The sequence below is a fragment of the Acipenser ruthenus genome, chromosome 23 (genome assembly GCF_902713425.1).
Source record: "Acipenser ruthenus chromosome 23, fAciRut3.2 maternal haplotype, whole genome shotgun sequence".
NCBI classification, from domain to species: domain Eukaryota; kingdom Metazoa; phylum Chordata; class Actinopteri; order Acipenseriformes; family Acipenseridae; genus Acipenser; species Acipenser ruthenus.
The window spans coordinates 24,923,037-24,942,766 of NC_081211.1; the positions used below are offsets into that span (position 1 = coordinate 24,923,037).

General features: G+C 36.8%; 3 protein-coding genes across 12 annotated transcripts in view; 1 reads left to right on the forward strand and 2 right to left on the reverse strand.

The window, feature by feature from the left end:
- Positions 1–2,974, reverse strand: part of LOC117413267 (SH3 and PX domain-containing protein 2B-like) — a 46,007-nt gene extending 43,033 nt beyond the window's left edge. The window contains exon 1 of one of the 2 annotated variants that reach the window (XM_034022195.3): positions 2,269–2,974. In XM_034022195.3, coding sequence (XP_033878086.3) covers positions 2,269–2,340 — 72 coding nt within the window. In that variant the 5' untranslated portion in view covers positions 2,341–2,974. The remainder of the gene's footprint in view (positions 1–2,268) is intronic. The other variant, XM_034022196.3, reaches the window with a different exon arrangement.
- A 1,809-nt stretch (positions 2,975–4,783) lies between these two features.
- Positions 4,784–13,144, forward strand: LOC131696495 (F-box/LRR-repeat protein 3-like). 9 transcript variants are annotated; one of them, XM_058996929.1, is made up of 7 exons: positions 4,784–5,152; positions 6,590–6,749; positions 7,781–7,877; positions 8,799–9,177; positions 9,563–9,685; positions 9,877–10,048; positions 10,497–13,144. In XM_058996929.1, the coding sequence occupies exons 4-7, from the start codon at positions 8,800–8,802 to the stop codon at positions 11,138–11,140; spliced, it is 1,317 nt and encodes a 438-aa protein (XP_058852912.1). In that variant the 5' UTR covers positions 4,784–5,152; positions 6,590–6,749; positions 7,781–7,877; position 8,799; the 3' UTR covers positions 11,141–13,144. The 9 variants fall into 9 exon arrangements, with proteins under 9 accessions (XP_058852912.1, XP_058852911.1, XP_058852917.1 ...); XM_058996928.1 differs by having other exon boundaries at positions 6,654–6,749; XM_058996934.1 differs by having other exon boundaries at positions 6,654–6,749; positions 8,902–9,177.
- A 2,205-nt stretch (positions 13,145–15,349) lies between these two features.
- On the reverse strand, positions 15,350–19,644 carry LOC117412878 (leukocyte cell-derived chemotaxin-2-like). Its single transcript, XM_034908494.2, has 6 exons — positions 19,584–19,644; positions 18,757–18,813; positions 17,962–18,117; positions 17,456–17,549; positions 16,564–16,709; positions 15,350–15,648 (listed from the first exon to the last, which is right to left on the reverse strand). Exons 2-6 carry the CDS (start codon positions 18,797–18,799, stop codon positions 15,482–15,484), a joined length of 606 nt encoding a protein of 201 aa, XP_034764385.1. The 5' UTR covers positions 18,800–18,813; positions 19,584–19,644; the 3' UTR covers positions 15,350–15,481.
- Positions 19,645–19,730: the final 86 nt, after the last annotated feature.

The following is a 19,730-nucleotide window of genomic DNA, read 5'->3' on the forward strand; positions in this document are numbered from 1 at the left end:
GACATATAATTAAAATGCAGTCATCATTTTAGGCAACAACAGCTGTCCATTAAATATCTCGAAATAACAGCCTGTTCTTTAAAAGTTGCATACTAGTTGTTATGCAACAGCTTTTGCAAAAATAAAGTACATGTTGTATTCTAGTTTTTCTAAAGGAATGGCCCCCTATCTTTATAAGCTACATGATATTATATGCCCAGTCTCCTGATTTCTTATACAGTCATTATCTTTATAATGAGTTGCCTGTAAAATAAGAATGTTGTTTAAATCAAATTAGTCCATTTCTTTTTTTAACACAACAAGAAAACGAAGTTACAACCAGACTTGTGCAACACGTTTATACCATGTCATTTTATAATGACATTTAATTAGGGTAAGAATGTCAGTACCTCCAGCTGACCTAGTTCGATCAATATTATAGTACTGTTTACGTAAACAATCAAAACAACACAGTACTTTGTGTAGGGATAGCAAGTTATTGGGTATTTTCCATTCTTTTTCAAGCTACAGACTTTCCTTTACATTAAACGTTGTATCAATCAGCAATTCTTATTATTTCTTTTTATGTATTACCAATATTGTACACAGTCATCATGGAAGATGACAGCATCCATAGTGTTCACTGGGTGTGGTATTACCTCATCTCTCAAACAACAGTCTAACCTTCCAGACTACTACACAGTAGAAAAAATAATTATAATAAAGAAAAGAATCGAACTTCTATCAATAAGGGACTATGCCATAACAGTTGTGATTTTAATTACTGCATATTGTAAGCCATATTATTGTGTGTAAAGCGTGTGTATACTTGACCAATACTGAATGTAGTACTTTCCTTTGAATTCTATCATTGTTGCTGTGCTTTTTAGAGAAGGAAAGCTAGGTGATAGATACGTCACTATAAACATCTGATCATTTGGGCTTACAGAGAAGGAATGCCCGGATTCCGGTTCTGTTTCCACTTTTATGACTATGAAAAAGGATGTGCCCCATATGGCGCTACCATTTATAAATGTCTACATCAGCAGCTCTTGTCGGACTTCCTGCACACCAATAAAAACCTATCAGTATAGCATTTACTGTCCAGTATTGTCATGCTAATAATATTTTAAACACCCCTCATGTTAAATCTGTATATTTTTAAGAGGCTTTAGACCCCAGAGTAGGTTTGCATATCATCCAATGCCAAGCGCTGGGGGTACAAAACTAAAATGTCTGTGAATAAATGTCAAAACGAGTTCTGGAGACAACACCATTTTGTTCTATGTGAAATAGCCCAGCATTATAGCCACACTATGTAATGTTTGACAATACTACAAGTATAGTGTACGCCAACGAGAAAGTTTTAGTTTTTTTTTTTAAACTTATGGGTAAATCTAAGCTTTAATTGTGAAATAAGCTTCATATCAGATTCATATATGCAACACCAATTAATGATATTGAAATGCAAGACCCAATTTAGCACAAAGTTCCTGGAAATCCAAAACACACGTTACTGTTTTAACATCACTCGGCAAGAAGTTAGAACCACTTGGACCGCACTTCGACTACTCTGAACTTTTTTGTTCGGTATTTTTCTGTCTTAATGTGCCAGGTAGGCCTATCAAGCAATACGCACGCAAGAGGTAATTAGGTTATTTTTTTCTTTGTTTATTTATTTATTTATTTTTTTGTTTGTTTTTTGTTTTTTAACACTACCATCACATAAAAAATACCAATAACAATCGAACGCAAGAAACAAAACATCTGTTCACAAACGTTTTGTTTCCTGCGTGCACATGCGTCTTTACGAATAGGGAGTTTGCGCTTTAAGAATCCGGAATGAAAACACACACACACAACCATAAAAAAAAAAAAAAAAAAAAGCTGCTGTAGATCAGCCATGGAAAAAAAAACATATTAAGATTCAAAACATTTCACAATTCAAAGAAACATTCGACCCAAATCACAGCCTGATACTGTACATACGGTGGCTACACTCGCCACCTACTGGTTCACAAGACCGCAGTAGGAATGCCTGTACTCGTGGGTACAATACAGGACACAGTAACTCATTTAAGCAAAGTTTGTTTTATAAACAATGCAACTGAAAATGTTTCAATTTCTTATACACGCCTTTGATTTTAATCTAACTACTTTGTTTGTGTTTTATACTAGTCTGTACCCGTGTTTACAGTTACAGCTGTGTTACCAATGAAGAGATTTTAACATTAAGTTTAAGAGGGGCCACACTGCATATTTTAGCAACAATAACGCTATTTTACGTACATAATGTTTATTGGGGTTCCTCCTCTTCTGCACATCTTGCACATGTACTTGTTGTATACTGCGTCGGGGCATGGTTGTGTAATTCCTCAGAGCTTCACAAAAAGTCGACTGTACAATCCCGGTTTTGCAAAGATCTGAACTGATTTCCAAAGATTCCACATCCAAACACTATCATCTGTGTGGGCCAGATATCGATCGGCTGCCCTGGATTTGACTACGGCTGTGTTGCTCTTGCACACATGCACCACAAAACAACATCTGCAACAAATACAATCTGATCTTTCGTTACTCCTTGCTCCAGTGCTGGAGCCCCGAGGATCCGCCAACCCCCAAAACTATCAGCCTATCCTAACTGGTGGTGGAGATTCGATTATTACACGACCACGTGAAAGACCAGCCCTGCAAACACTTAAAGGGGACGCGCTTTGGAATTCCAACTGGCCTTGATCTGTCTTTTGCAGCAAAATGTTTTCACTAGGAGAAAAAATGACGGTTGTCTCACTCTGGCTCTGTGCTGGCATTGTTCCACGTCACCACTATCATAACAACCCTAATGAAAGTTTAACATTATATATTTGCATATTCTTTTGCAATTTCCCCTTGGTTATACTATTCAGTTACCATGATTAACATGGCGTGTATGCTTTTTAATATGCTCTGCCATACCCGTCTGTGCCAATGCTAAATCAGAATCTGCAGCAACTTGCAGCTTTTTTTCAGATTGGTATCCCACATGCCACACGTGTACTTTATCAGCAAACTACTTATCTCCAACCAACAGGGAATCGGCTCCCCATTGGAGGAATCTTGAATCTGTTCATTATCAGACAACAGTACCTTTAGATGAAAACTGACATTTTCATGCAGTTGGTTTATATTGAGACAGCAGCCTATTTTTTGCAGTTCCACATTTCAAATAACTGCATGCAGCTTTTTGATCAAGACAGTTTATCCTCCCTCTAGTGGCTTATAGAGGGGAATGCATGTGTATAACCAATGTCGGTTTGGTCCAAACTATTCAAAGTATACTCGTTTTGCTTTTATTTCCCAGTCACTGCTCCTGGTCCACAGAAACATACATGGGCATGCATCATAAAATTAAATTAAAACTAGTGTCATATTTGCATCACTAAAGTTTGTTTTTAATTGATAGATCGTTATCTATACGTCTGCAAAACACCTAATTGGATGTTAAAATTCTGTTCAGAGTATGGTTAACCAATACAATGTATTCCTTTTTTTTAAAAATTGTTCTGATTGTGTGTTTTATATCTGGATAACTAGCAACTAAATTCTCTGTGCTGGGTGGGATAGATTCGGCTGCTGAACTCTCAATAATTACAATCCTTTTCATTACATTGCTTACAGGTGACAGCACCTTCCTCAGGCATTAGGGTGAACAGTTACACACAGTTAAACCCATAAAACCCGGTTCAGTGTCAGTGACATCAGTGAGTATGTCAAGCTGTGCCTATTGATGAAAGCACAGAGAAATACGTCAAAGTATGCACGAAAGCTAAAGCCAGTATGTTTTAGGGACGTCGTTTTCCAATGTGCTTAAGCGCTCATGAAGTGTGTGTGTGCGCGTAGGGAATTAAAGCATTAGACACGTGTACGTTTGTGGTACGAGGCATTTCCAAATAACATTTGCTGAAAACAACTTAAAAGCAATACACTATTGCACTATGCAGTAAATCATGGTTCTTAAATACAGACCTTTATAAAATAATCACGTTCCATTAGAGATGTTTTGCACTGACTGTTGCCATAGCTATTTTGTAAGCGAATACAATATCTGCACATTTTCTTAAGGTGTGATTAACAGGCGCCAGCTCTTGCCTATTCAGCTATTCTTGGAAGTTAAAATGAAAGTTATCAGAGCAACTCAACTCCATATCATGTTCTTAACAAAGGTGTACAAATATAATGTAGTAAACACAACATGATTGTTTAAACAGTAACATATTGCAGCTGGGTGTCTTCTGCAGTATGATTTTATTGTACTGTACTACATACAGGTAGCTGTTACAGTGTCACAATACTTAGTAAATAGTACAGTATATGACTGGTATATGTTTAGAATAGCCATTTCTTTATGTTTTTTTTTTTGTTTGTTTGTTTGTTTTTTTGTTTTGTTTTGTTTTGTTTTGCATTTTAAATGTAGCATCAAGCAGGGTACATGAATCAACGTGTTGATGTACATGAATCAACGTGTTTCTATTATTCATTGATTCTGAACAAAAACAAAAACATGTTTTAATAGCAACTGTTGTAACAAGCAACCATTTTGTTTCAATAATGTTACAGTCAGCACATTTTGTCCAGCTACAAATGTCTCCATTTTAAGAGCTTGAATCACCATAGCAACCAACCAGAAGAATCGTGCAACCTTTTTGGGCCTAAAGCCCCATGTCTCCGATGTAAGCGATTTCACTGACCAATAGCAGACATCAGAGTGGTATAGGCCGCCTGTGTCTGGTAGATGTGGGTGCCAATCAAGCTTGCCCTGTCAAGTCTGTGTACACAGCGGCTGCCAAGAATATACAATTACACTGTATTTATTGTGTGCGTGTGCATTCTATTAAAAACAAACTGAATTAGTGTAATAGATCGACTTATATATTTCCATTTTGGATTTGAAAATACTGTTTTCTTCTTGGTCTGGTGTGGCAAGGTTTTTTTTGTTTAGTTTTTTTTTTTTTTTTTTGCGGTTGTTTTGTTTTGCTTTATTTAAACAGCATTGCCATTTTTCTAAGGTGTTAGATATTGAAGAAAGGCTGTGAAACTATAGACAGAAAGCGAAAAAAAGAACACACCACATGGCAGCTGTTCCTGTCTCATCAGTTCACTGCACCAGTTTTACTAACTGCGCAACGCCGTGTAGGTAAGATGTCAGGAGTGTATGGTGATTGTCTTGTGCTTATGTAACCTTAAAAGAAAAAAACAACACGGGTTATATATTTTTAAAGTGTGCGTCATAATAAAGGTAAGCGTTGTGGAGCTTCTGTAGATGAAACATAATAAACTATTATTTTATCAAAATCTCAAACAGTACTAGAAAAAAGATATAAATCAGCAGAATAAATATATGTTATAGTGCTATTGGTGTGTGTGTGTGTGTGTGTGTGAGCAATTTCATAAATTACTACTTTTGAACATGCGTTCATTATTTTAACATCCATTGATAGGAGTCAATGTTTAAAATGCAATTGTAAAAAAAGTAAATAGATATGTATGTTCCTATTATGACAATACAGTATGTCTTAAAATATTGGCTGTCAATAAAATGGCATACGTTCTTCGTTTTTTTTTTTTTTTTTTTTTTTTTGTTCTTTTGAGTTAAATATCTCAGAGAGAATCCACTAGAATTCACAATGCACAAAGCAACTGCGTACAGTAGGTTTCAAAGTGCGAAGGTGCTTTACTTGTGTGATGTCATAACGATTGTGAAGGTGTGCAATACAGAGACGGCAAGGTCAGTACACCTGAGAAAAGATGAGTGACATTTAGAAATACCCCATTAAAATGCATTGACGTAAATATTGACACCAATTGTTGCTGAAATTAAAACTATCATTTTTTTGTTTCGTTTTAGTTCTGTGTTCTTTTTTTCTTTCTGAAAACAAACACAACATGCGGAAGCTTTTAGTTAATACTTAATGGATTGTTTACAAGTAGAGTTAACATGCTGTGAAATACTTATTGGATTGTCTGCAAGTAGAGTTAACATGCTGTGTGTAACTGTCAGTAACATTTAATTGTCAGCTATCTTCTATTTTAAATTCACACACTATTGCTGTATATGAACACATATTATTAATCTGAATTTATTTATAAAGCAGTGTTAATGTTGAAATTGTAATAGAAACGCTCTTTTGCTGTTTGTGTGACTTAGGTTTTCCTACAGAATAGGCTGCATTGCAATTTGTGAGCCTGCAACCTGTCTACTGCAGATTTGCTGAACTTGTCGCAAGATGTAAAGGACTCTGCATAGTAACTTTTTTATCTCTGTTTTTCCTTTGGCAACAGAAGACGTTATTGAAGCGCTGGTTTTCTGGGCATACAGACACACACATTATCTATCTGTCTGTGTGTGTGTGTGTGTGTGTGTGTGTTTTGTGTCTGTATGTGAGCTTGCTTGACGCAATGAAAGCATGCCTGCCACAGGACTCCCCTGGGTCCTAAACCTTGTCACTACAGACGCAGATTGCACAGAAAGTACTTGTCTGTTGCAGAATCAGTTAAACAAGGAACAGTCCATTTTTACACAAGTCAGCAACATGTGACAAGTGATCTAATTGATTTTGTCCAACCCCTACAGGTATGCAGTGTGACATGTGTTCTACATTCTGATGCGTTTGTTTTCAACGTATTTGTTGAGCTAGGAAGAAAATTTGGAAGGAAGCCCGGTGAATGCCCATGGCAGCTGCTACCTCAGACCATCCATCCAGTGTGAGCTAGAACTCAGAGCCATTCTTTAGGTAAGAAGGACAATGTTTTAGCTATTTGCTGTCCTCATACGATCGCTAGGATGTGCTACATGTTTAGCTTTTTTTTTTTGCTAATCAAGTTAAATAAGATATTAAGAGTTGCCAAAATCTTTGATTTGAGTTTGTTCATTTTGGCCAGATTTACGCTACTTGATATATTTACTGTATATGTTATGGTAAAAGTTTGAATTTTGGCAGATCAAGATTTACTGGTAAACGTTGACATTTACCAATTAAAGTGGTAGATGTCCGAAATAAACACAATTATTCTTTACTTTCGACATTTACTGGTAAATGTGAAGAATAACCAAGTGCCTTTACCAATAAGCTTCGGTAAATGTCCAAAATGTCCAATGTATTTATTCCCGACATTTACCACCTTACTTGGTAAATGTTGACAGTTACCAGTGAAACTTAAGATTTACCAGATTCTGACGTTTACCATAACATATACATTGATTTCTTAATCTTCATCACTTTGTGAATGAAACTTTACATTGACATTTTTATGTCCTTTACATTCTGTAAATGTAGACAAGGGTGGATGTGTACCTTTTCAATATCTTGCACCATTCATCCAGCTCTTGCTATTTAAAAAAAACAAAACTATTCCTCATACTTGGACTGTAGATCCTGACACGTGACTGGTAGTGATACACTGGCAGTATCTGAATTACACCTTTCACACGCAACATAATCTGTTTTAATCTGACTTTTAAATCCTTCCCAATCTTCAGTCTGAGAAAGCCGCAATATGCTTGAAAATAGGTATGCTTTACTTGTGACAAATGTTGGTATATGTAACTGTACCCTTTGGACTTGGTTGGATTCATCATAAGAAAGTGAGTAAATATAATATTGAGGTAATTCATTTAGATGACTCGTTGAGTTTGCGTTCTTGTTACTCATATATGATACCACTATATATATATATATATAGTGGTATCATTATGAAATGTAGATTTAGTCACATCCCCATTGGAACCTATTGGCAGTAACTACACTTATCATTTTGGCAACAGTGTAGCTCTCATTTCCGAGCCTGTCACAGCAGAGTGCAGAAGAGATATACGCTCACCTGGAATTGGAAGTACCCACGCACACATAACAACCTACATGGTATGTTAGATTATTTAAGATTTTGCTCAGTGTTGCAAATGTGTTACCATTTTTTTAAAGGTAAAATGAAAGCAGCTGTAAGAAAAAAATAAAAAACTATTAGGTGTGTGTGCCTTATTCAATTATTGTTCTGAGGATTTGTTAGACTGCAGTTAATATGCACACATGCCATTGCATTATCAACCTTGCTAGGGCTTACTGTAAGAACTATGAACACAGCACAGAATGTGATTTTCAAGGTCTTGTGTCTAAACATGATCTACATACAAAGCTTTGGTACAGATGTTGTGAAATGATGACTGAGAGCACAGGTAAGTATCTTAAACATTAAGGTCATCAGTATCCTGATACAAGGAACAAGTACTCCCTGTGGCTAAACGTGTCTTAACATGAGGATGTGTGGATCTCAAGAGGAATGTAGGATCTTTATTTAGTTTTGTACCAGCTGATGAGATATGGGTCAAGCTACTTTTGTGTTTCAGATCTTAACCTATTTTTTCGTAGGTTTTGTGAAGTTTAATTTTACATGGTTTTAGAAGAAATGGTGCTTCCACCTGTTTGTTGTTAAATACATGATTATATATATATATATATATATATATATATATATATATATATATATATATATATATATATATATACATACATACATCGTATTTCATTTTTAAATTTTGTTTTATATTTTATTTAAGGTGGTAAAACATGTATGAAAATACATTTGTCAAACCTTCAGACTTATTTTCTCATTTGTATTATAGCTTCATTAAAATGATTACAGCCACCCTTTCACTGTGCTGGAAATCTTCTGGCTGTTCTTTTTGTCTTACTTAAATTTAGGATATCTTTTAAACAAACTAAAGATAAATTGCTGCATCTGGGTAGATCCTCACAAGCCACAGCAATGCTTGTGTTGGTTTTCAGAATGAAGCGAGGCAGACTAAGCATCAATCCTGAGAGTCAAGGTCTTTCTGTCTCGGAGAAAGGGAGCACGAAGCACAGATCTGGTTCTGCTTCTTTCTTTAAGAGCATGGCCTACAGGCAGAACCCCACAGAAGACTGGGGGAACCTGCCTCATCACGTGGTGCTGCAGGTTTTCCAGCACCTGTCCCTGGTGGACCGCGCCCGGGCCTCCTCTGTGTGCCGGAGGTGGAACGAAGTCTTCCACATCCCTGACCTCTGGAGGAGATTCGAATTTGAACTCAACCAGCCAGCCACTTCGTACCTGAAATCCACTCACCCCGAGCTGATCCAGCAGATTATAAAAAAGCACGCTCAACATCTGCAGTACGTCAGCTTCAAGGTAAAGGATTCCCAGGGTGTTCCTTCATCGCTCTGGTTTAGGGAATGTTTTTACGAAGCCTCAAACCGATTAAAGCGCTTTGTGACGGTGGTCCGCTATGAAAGGCGCTGTATAAAATAAAGATTGATTGATTGAAAATCATTTTACAAAATCAGTCAAACTGTTTACACCTTGTTACTTCAGGTGTGTTGAGGGGGAGTGGGAGCTCAGAGAAAGACCACTGCACTGTATAGCCCTTGATAAAGGTTTCAGCCTAGTTATACCAGCTTCTTAATATGTGATATTGAGGAAGTGACTGTATCTCTTACTAATATGTAGGTTAAAACTGAATAGAATCATGGTTTTATTCGAACATTGTTTAAAACGTGTTTTTATTATGATTTAGGTGGATAGTTGCACAGAGTCTGCTGAGGCTGCCTGTGACATTCTTTCACAGTTGGTAAACTGTACAATCAAGACATTGGGGCTGATCTCAACAGCAAGGCCTAGCTTCATGAATGTTGCAAAAGTAAGAGCTAATAGCCTCTAGTCACACGTATTATTGGTAAACATTAGGTTCTGATTTTCTTAGCTATTTTACTTTTTTGTTGCTGTTACTTGAACTGTGAAGCATCTGTATACCATGAAGCTTTTCAGAACTCTTTAACATGCCTATTAAAATTAAAACCAGTCCAATTGACATCTCTTTTATTTCCCCAGTCCCATTTTGTCTCTGCTCTCACTGTGGTGTTTGTGAACTCGAAATCACTCTCGTCCATAAAGATTGATGACACTCCTGTAGATGACCCGTCTCTAAAAGTGCTTGTTGCTAACAACAGCGATACTCTTAAACTTCTCAAGATGAGCAGCTGCCCTCATGTTTCCCCTGCCGGTAAGTGAAAGCTAGTGTCCACTCTGATCTGAAGAAACCATTCACTGAAGCAGTTGCTGCATTTTTTTTGTTGTTTTTTTATTATTCAGTTACCTTCCTTGAATTGAAGAAAGTACAGTCTAAAGTAAGGCTGTCAAACTCGTTTAGTTTGGCAGGCCTGAGCTGATACCCTGGTGTAGCAGTGGCAGTCAGTAGCAGTCACTAATATTCTTTGTCTTTATCTTTTGATGGGTGATAAGTAAAAAAATGGATCCCTATCTATTTATATTTTATGATTTTTTTTGCAATTTATTTTTACCTGTCTCCTATTGAATAAAAAATGATATTCCGCGATATTCCGTGGGCTGTATGACATCACTCTGTGTGTTTGGCATCCCTGGTCTAAAGCTTATTCTGCCTTTAACATTTTGTTTTTAAACACAGGGTTTTTTGTTTTTTTTTTCCTCAGGGATTCTGTGCGTGGCTGATCAGTGTCATGGTCTTCGGGAGCTTGCTTTGAATTATTACTTGCTGAGTGATGAGCTGCTCTTGGCCCTGTCCACTGAGAAGCATGTGCTCCTGGAACACCTGCGCATTGATGTTGTGAGCGAGAACCCTGAGCAGACCCAGTTCCACTCCATCAAGAAGAGCAGCTGGGACGCTCTGGTGCAACACTCCCCCAAGGTCAGCATCGTCATGTACTTCTTCCTGTGCGAGGAGGAGTTCGACCCCTTCTTCCGCGAGGAAACCCCCGTGACGCACCTCTATTTTGGGCGGGCTGTCAGCAAAGAGATGCTTGGTCGCATAGGACTGAACTGCCCCAGGTTGGTTGAGCTGGTAGTTTGTGCCAACGGCCTCCAGCCCTTGGACGATGAGCTCATCCGTATTGCTGACCGCTGCAAGAATCTGACAGCTATCGGCCTCGGGGAGTGCGAGGTGACTTGCAGTGGCTTCGTTGAGTTTGTGAAGAGGTGTGGTGGACGGCTCAGCCAGCTGTCCATAATGGAGGAGGTGCTAATTCCAGATAGCAAGTACAGCGTGGAGCAGATTCACTATGAGGTCTCGAAACACCTGGGAAGGATGTGGTTTCCAGACATGATGCCCACATGGTAGACTCTTCAGACTGTACATAACCACCCAACAGAGACAATCTCCAATTGGACATTGCATTATTTGGAAGACACATAAACACATAAAAGACCTTTGATTCTTTCCACTTTTTCTGACAAAATTATTTTGGATTCATCAACCAAGACTTATTTTACTGGAAACAAAATACTTTTTAGATAGATAGTGTATATATATATATATATATATATATATATATATATATATATATATATATATATATATATATATATATATAGGTTTTGTTCCAACTCCTTAGAAATATAAAGAATGTCGGGCTCTTTATGTGTTTCATTTATGATTGTTTGTCTCATTAAAAGGGCAAATGGTAGATAAAATATCAACTTGATTATAGGAAAGCTAAGGCCAGTTTTCTTGACAGGGTTTGACTTTTCTATGGTTGAAATGCTAAGTATTGAATTCATATGGTATTTAATAGGCGTCTTTGCTACTTCTACTTATATGACTTGGAAGCCTGTTTGATAAAATGTTGTAATTCAGTAAAAATGTTGCATTATATAAATTAGTGCTTATATTATATTAAAAAGCTATGCTTTATTTCTTGCAGCTGGTGAAATATGCATATTTTGATAATCAACCTGCGAAAATATTTCTGGTGTATGGTCCGCTTTATATTATGTGTAAGTTAAAGTTGTGAGACAACACGAGATTTCCAAGGAAGTAGTTAAAGCATTAAGTTGCTGAAAGGACACTCTGTCGCAGAAGATCAAAAGCACAGAACTGTGATGGCTTGTCTCCTCAACTGATCAGCTTCATTTAGCATTCTTTAGCATTCTCAAGGATTGAACCGCTGTACAAAATTGGCATAGTTTTAGTCGTCCCTAAAAAGAAGTATGTCTATTCATGAATAGATGTACCGTTTTCTACGTTTTGCATCGGAAAGATAAACTTTGTTTTAATTGAGCTTTAAGACTAGTGCTTGTGCTGGTTCTTGTCTGTAATTCACTCACAGTGTCTCTGGGCTGAGCTTAGTTTAAATCTGTATTTAATAACGCACGTGTTTTGCTGCAGTACCAGAGCATTGTTGCAATGACCGAAAATTAACTTTTTCAATTTATTGTATTTGCAACCCTGCCCTGCCCTGTTTTCCCCAAATCTTTTATGTCAGGAGCACTGAATCCTCTTTCCACATGCAAAAGTACATTACATTTCTTTAACTTGTTCATAAATGATGTGCCAAAGAACAAAGGGGAATAAACTAAACGTCTCTCCATTGATATGTTAGACATGTACGAAATGTATTTTCTTTTTTTGGGCTGTTTTTCAAAATCCTGTCAGCTATGTATTTTTTATTCCACTATGTGATGGGGCAAGGACATATACAAGTATCTTGGTCTCTAGTAGGAATCCGGACTTTAATCTGTGTTTAAATCACCACGTTATAAAGTTGCTGTGCAGCTCAAGTACAGCTGCAGATCACTCTTACATGTTCTTAATTATCAGTATACAATATACAAAAAACCCAAAAGTCAAATGCAGTTTTGAGATTTACTCCAAATGCAATACAATTTGATGATCATTTAGACTTATACAAACTTACTGGATTTATTTTTTTTAGTGACCAGGAGAAATATACATAGATTGCTTTTGGGTTAAATTACTAAGTTTCTGCAATGTGTGTTTGTTTTCTAAACGTCTTGTTAGACATTGTTTATCGGCTACTGGTTTTATGAACATGGCAATGTCTTTGTAATGTAGTTTGTTGTCTCTTGCCCAGGAAAAAATAGAATTAAAAAATAAAGTTAATATTAAAGGTTTGAAACTGCAGGATTTTATTCCACATGAAAGCAAAATGCTGGGAATATATTTTTCAAGTGAAGTTATTGATTGCCACAGATTATTTTTTTTTTCCCTGTTTTGGAAGTTGTAACATTGTGTGATTGTATATCTTTTACATTTGGCTCATTTTGATACCTGGTGTCTTCTATAAGCATAGCAGTGCATTGTATTAAACAGAAGTAAAGACAAGCTGGTTCTTTATTTGAATCCTGTTCACTCGGGATATTTACTGCTGAGATGAATATAGTTTGAAACACGTTTCTAATTTATAACAGTTAAGGGATCGACGTCTGGAAGGACAGAAAGTAAAGCGCAATCTTTCATCATCACCTCGCTTGCATTTTTATAGTTCTGTCACATGTTGTCAGCAGATACTACACTGCCTCCTGACAGCACTGCACACTGTCACACATCTATAACTGACCAATTACATTTTCTATTGGATTGCACACTTCATATTCATAATAAACATTCTTAAACCTTCTTTTTGGTAATAATTGCAATGTATTTGAACATGACAGCATGTTTTTTTTAACCGTGATTAATTCTAGTACATGCGACAAGAGATTGCTTGATGTGTAATGTTGCAGACTTATGGTTCAAAGGAGTACCTTATTTTAGCAGCGTTCGCCATCTTGTGGTGAATTGCAGACATTACAATTATTGCATTTTATTTCTTTAAAGGAAAGCGCCATAATTCATACGTTTGTTGATATTTTGTTGAACTTTTTTCCAGTTGATTTTTTAAGAATTTTAATTTAGATTTAGTAATCAAGTGAAAGGGAAATAATTTTCAAAATAAACCAAATGTTTTGTTTAATGCATTTTTTTTCCATCCAAGCATGTAGATGGCAATAACTAGTATAGTCTTCTTCCCCGTAATTAACCAAATAAATTACGCATTAATTAACTGATAGATCAAATGTTAATATTCTTTAAAGTGTCAAATTAAGTTTAAAAGGGGGGCGTTATACTTGCAGTGTGAGTGTGTTCTACTATCTGAAACACTATAGCTACAATGCAACAGATGTTATTCCATCTCGCTCATATGAATCTGTAGCAATTACTGTGGTGCAGAGTTACTATACCATCCTTTGGCTGCAGTGTTAAATATATGACCTACAGTTTTCCCTTTCATCATACTTTTAGCATTAAGAGCCAGTTCACCGTGGCCGCTGTTGGTTTTAACTCGGAAAAACAAAGTGTGGTAACACCTGTTGACAATGATGTTATTCTTGATCTTATTCACATGTATTAATCATATTTTAAAGCATGTATAATTCATTCTAATTAAGATTAAACTACTGACCGCACTAGCTTTAAATCTGTACCATTTCTACCAACACAACAAAATGCTGTTTTACTCCAAGCTGTCATTTATGACGTGTAATTTTACAATTTGCATAGAGGTAATAATTTCACATTAAAACGCTTTTCCAATTACACGCATAATTACGTTTTATTTTTAATTTTTATTTGAGCAATTTTCCAATTTCATTTTAAAACAAGGTACTTTTCTAAATACGGACTAACGCTCAGCCTCCATAATTACAGAGGTGGGTACTAGATTTAGGATTGATTTATAGTAATTGACATATCAAACTGTCAAAATCAGATAATACAGTGTGAAATGTCAATGGGTTTTAAGATGCGACACTTGTATAATTTGCTGTATGTTAATTAAGGCAGCAGTAAAAGCTGTTAAGTCATTAATGTCCAATGAGCATTTCAGTTATTTAACCTGCCATGAAAATCGTGTTAATATTTACTTTAAAATGACTTAATGTATGCTGTATCATATGCTCTTCACTCTTGTTTTTATTTGCTTTTCGTGGATGCTAAAGTATTAAGGTTATTAGAACCAAACTTGACCCATGAATAATCACACATGTTAAAACTGTGTTTGTAATTCAGGGTAGCTGTGGTATAATCATAGACCTATGAATGGAACCTTTAAGACTTTCAATTATCTCCTGAGAGGCTGCATTGAGTGCCCTCTGCTGGTGAGCACAGTGCAGCCACTGAATTCAATTGCCCATGTGGTTGCAAAAACTACCACCCGTGGAAATACAGTGCAGTTACAAAAGATGCAAGCAAATGACAACATTTTACATTTTGTCATAAAGCATCTTGTTGCATTATAACTACACAATTACATATATAATTGCTGCGTAAAAAAACATACCGTGTTCATGTTATTTGATTATTCATTTGTTTGTATACTGGCACCATAAGAATGTTTTTATTTCATAGATGTTTATTCTTCCCATCATCTGCTGTTGAATAACTCTTTATTTGTAGCTTTAAAAATGCATAAATAGCTTTTTTTTTTTTTTAAATGACACACTACACATTAACAAGCCTTTATTGATGTATAGCTTATTATGGCAGGTAATGAAAATTTGCAGAAGATTTACAAAATGTTCACTTTAATCGTAGTAGAAACATTTTGTTTTAAAGGTTCTGAAAGGCCATAGCAAACTAACGTCTAGAAAGAGAATGAAGAACAGTAACCGACAAGCCTGCTTAAATGTACGGAGTGGGGTCAGACTTGTCACACATTTGGAGATGAAGGTGAGAGGTCACACCCGAATATTGTTCCTGCATTGGAAGCAGATATCCCAGTTTGTCGCCTTTCGAGATTGGTCCGCTGTACTGGTAGGGGCGGATATAGAAGATCTTCACACAGTAAGCTTAAAATCAAAAGAAATTATATTAATCAAAGCACATTTTCATCACGTCATTGTTACAATAAATTGTCCAGCTGCTATCTATGTTATAGCAGCATTGTTTTGTTTACAATGTATACAACTCCTAAATAATGTGCTCCACACAATACTGGGGCAATGGTTGGGTTCCAGCTCAGAAGGAGGGTGATACTACTGAGAAATCATCTGCCTCCAATGGAGCTTTTTTTCTTTTTAAGGTCCAAAGATATTTCAATCCCAGTGAAGGTAAATCTCACATGATGTGAGAGAATGGAACTTCTGTCCTGTGCACCTGCCTGCATATGTAGGTAAACAGTTTGTGAATGCTTTTTTCCCCCCAGTGCTTACATTGATTGCATGACTAAATCATTAGGTTGTGCATGCGTAGAGAGAAGCAACGGGTTTACAGCTACAGCCCTAATGAAGATCGTTAACAGCATATGTGTGTGTGCTAGTCCCCTCTGCTGAGAATATTACCACTTCACAACCACTCAGGTCACGATGGCTCTGGGAATATGGACTCCATCCATTCTTAACTTGTGCAATGAGTTCCATTATTTGCAGGTTCAGCTAGTTAAAATGTGCACCAGCACAATATCTACTTCCATATATCTTTAACTGCATATGTAGTACACTATAATATAGCGATTTGTTGAGCTTCCGGTACTCAGTTTGGATTGTGTAGGTTTCACATTTCCATGGATTTCAGATATTGCTACCAACAGCTGGTACTGCCCACTTCCAAGATTCAGGTCAGAGCACAAACACAACACCAGTACAGTCCATTATAAAAGTTTACAGCATTAAGTTCCATTTAAAACAACCCACTTTTCTGTTTCTCTGATGAGACAGCTTCTTATAAATTCGGATAGCGTGATCCATCAAACAGTGGTTCAGTACCTGAGTTAGAGAGTTTAACACCATCGTCAATGGTGCTTGCGTCCCCATAGGGCTGTGCCTGTCCCCTCAGGGTCCCAGTGAAAGGTGCATACACGATGGAGTAATCGTCACACACCACGTCAACGCCTCTATGGATTCGACTGCCCCTAGGAATCAATGAGATTGGACTGTTGAAGCTCCACAAAGGATTCGGCCATAATACCAGTGGAACCAGCAGATAGAAGAAGATGTAAAGCACTGTTTGGCATTATGAACTGTGTCTGCTATAACACACAAGATTACAGAGAATATGTCATCATCAAACAAATCAAACCATTTATGTTATGGAAAATAAAGGAATCAATGTTAACAAAACAAGCATGAAAGGTTCATTAAGGGTTCTGAAGTCAAGCAAGTTGATTCTTACTAGATGCATTACATTATTGTTGTGTTTTCTTTTAACAAAAAAACGGGTCCAATTTGTGCCCTGGGCTAAACAGTGTTAATAAAAAGAGGCCACTGTTTAGTATTATGTAAGCTAAGAGACTTTAGGCAATGTTCTAATTTAGACTGAGGTACTCTACCCAAGCAGAGCTCCAGTAATATGACTACATTTCTGTTGCTATCAGTAAGATTAATCATAAGGTCATGCTATAAATAACAACATGTCATTGGTGTTAGTGTGATCGTAGCTAATGACTTTTTTTTTCTCTTGATCAGTTCTCTATGAGTAATTGGCTATTACTTAAACGCCCAGGCTTCACTGGGAATAATCAACAAGCTGTTTAATTTCATTCTCCAGTGACTGCCAAGTTGCCTTCGACTTGGCCTGCACATTGAATCGCTCATATCCTCCAGGGTCTGGCACAATAGATTATTTCTGAAAGACATAAAACAATTAACAATAATGTACCTGTTAGCATTGAATCCTCCACAGCCAAATTTATCGCAGCCTCTCACTCTATTGGAAACATGACCAGCGCACAGGCTGTCCCATGATCCTGAATCTGGAGGCAAGACAAGAATGAAACACCATTGAGGAGAAATACAGAGCAGAGGAGCCTACTGCTGTGAGAGTGCGATCCGGAGTGGAATGTTTAATGGATATGAACATGACTCACTTCTCTGAGTCTATGTCTGTTTAAAATACATTCCATCCCAAATAATGAATGCATTTATCAAAAGTAAAACAGCGGCAATCATGTCTTAAGATTCTTCTTAATTAATGATTCCCTAATTGAGTCATTTTATTCAATTAGATACAACGAAAACAAGATAAACAAGAAATGGCTTGGGTTGAATATAATGGACTGGATGAATGAATGTTTACTGCAAACAAGTGGCTCATGTTCATGCAATCTGAACTGAGAGCACATGTTATAAAGTATAGGAAAGCACAGGGCGTTCTTTCAGACTCACCTTGTAAGCAGCATTGCCGTGCAGACGCCCCTCCACATTTACCCTGAAGATATCTTCCTGGACATAAATATGTGGTACGTTGACATATGCCTCCTATTTTGGTACAGGCAGAATCACCTTTTCCCCTTTTCCCTTGTTTTTTTTCACTGGCATGACCTTCACATAAAAAGCGTTTCGTAAACAACAAAAACAAGACAACGCTATACTATTGCATATAATAAAAGAGGCTGGGCTTTGTGAAATGTGTGGTTGGCTAAAACACCACCACACGAAACCAGAGACCTGTCCATCATGCTAATAAAATATTGCTACCTCACTATTCCCACTTGCAACAAATGACTGTCACAGATTCAAAACATGACACTGCACAGATGTATTAAAACACTTGCCTGTGATCTCATTGGATAACATGCACGTTTTCTAAATCACTTTGCAGGGAAACTGATTAAAAACATCAAAACCTTTACAAATCTAAAAGTTTAGATGTAAAGAATGTAAATGTTTGATTCAGCAAATACATAACAAGGATCTAAACACAAACCCTGAAGCTCTATTACATTTTCAATATGACTCATTTTTCACGTTAACTTTATTTTTGAGGTCTAAACACCTTCGGTTTATCCCAGCTTGTTGCCATATCCCTAAACAACGGATCCTCGTAAAGGCTTTGCTAGCTAGCTCTGTGAAGAAGCACCTAGCATACTGAAGCAACACAAACATGGACATTGAAAGCTTTACAAACCACAGAGGGAAAACTATTTCAGGCTCTCAAAGGGGAGGAAACACTATACTCACCAAGTGTAAGCAGAACACAGATGAAAAGTATCTTTATCAGCATCTCTATATGGTAACCTGCAATAGCATTCAATCGCAAAACAAATATTATTCACCCAGGACAGCCCAGTTACGATACCTGTTTATATTTGCAACATACAGCACTCTTCTGCTATACAATTGTCCAGGTCGGAGTCTAGCATATATGAAAGCTGAGCTACCTGCATTGTACATTTGTAATGCCCTTTTGCTTTAAACAAAATAGGGTCAGACTTCAAGTTGGCCCAGCTTTAATAGTGACTAATGTTTGATGGTAGAAAACAACTCACTGTGTTCCTTAATTTTCACAGCACTCCTTATAATTAAGCAGTTTATCAATTGGAAAAGTCAACGAACAAAAATACATAACAATAGCCCTTTCTTCCATGCTGGTGCGCTTCTTTGAGAGCCCCTGTGCTTTTTATATGCTTTACTGTAACTGTGGGAAGCTTATTCAAGCAGTTATTGCCGCTCAAGTAAATTCCATAAAATATGCAATATTAAAAAAAAACCCCACAGCAATATGAATGTCAAAACACTCACAGCAGCTATTTATCAGATTCAATTACCACTGTGAAGGTAATAGTTGTTTTTTATATATTATTGATTTGCCATGCTTAAATCGTAAATAAATCTACTGAACACTACACAAATTTTCTGTCTTGTTTTGAATATACCTGAATATTTTTCCAATGAGAGAAATGCAAACCCGGCAAATATTAGTGACAAAAGACAAATGCAAGCAATATATTTACAGATTGATTGCCTGCAATATTCCACAGCGATTGATACATGAATTCATTTCTTACCGGTCTTTTCGTTTGTGGCTTCACTCTGGGTGTTACAAAGGGACTGCTATTTAGAACCAGCAGAAAGCAAAGTTTAAAATGATTCGGTTATGCTTGCAGGATACTGGCCTGTGAGTCAACATTTCTGTTGGCAATAAAAAGCACATA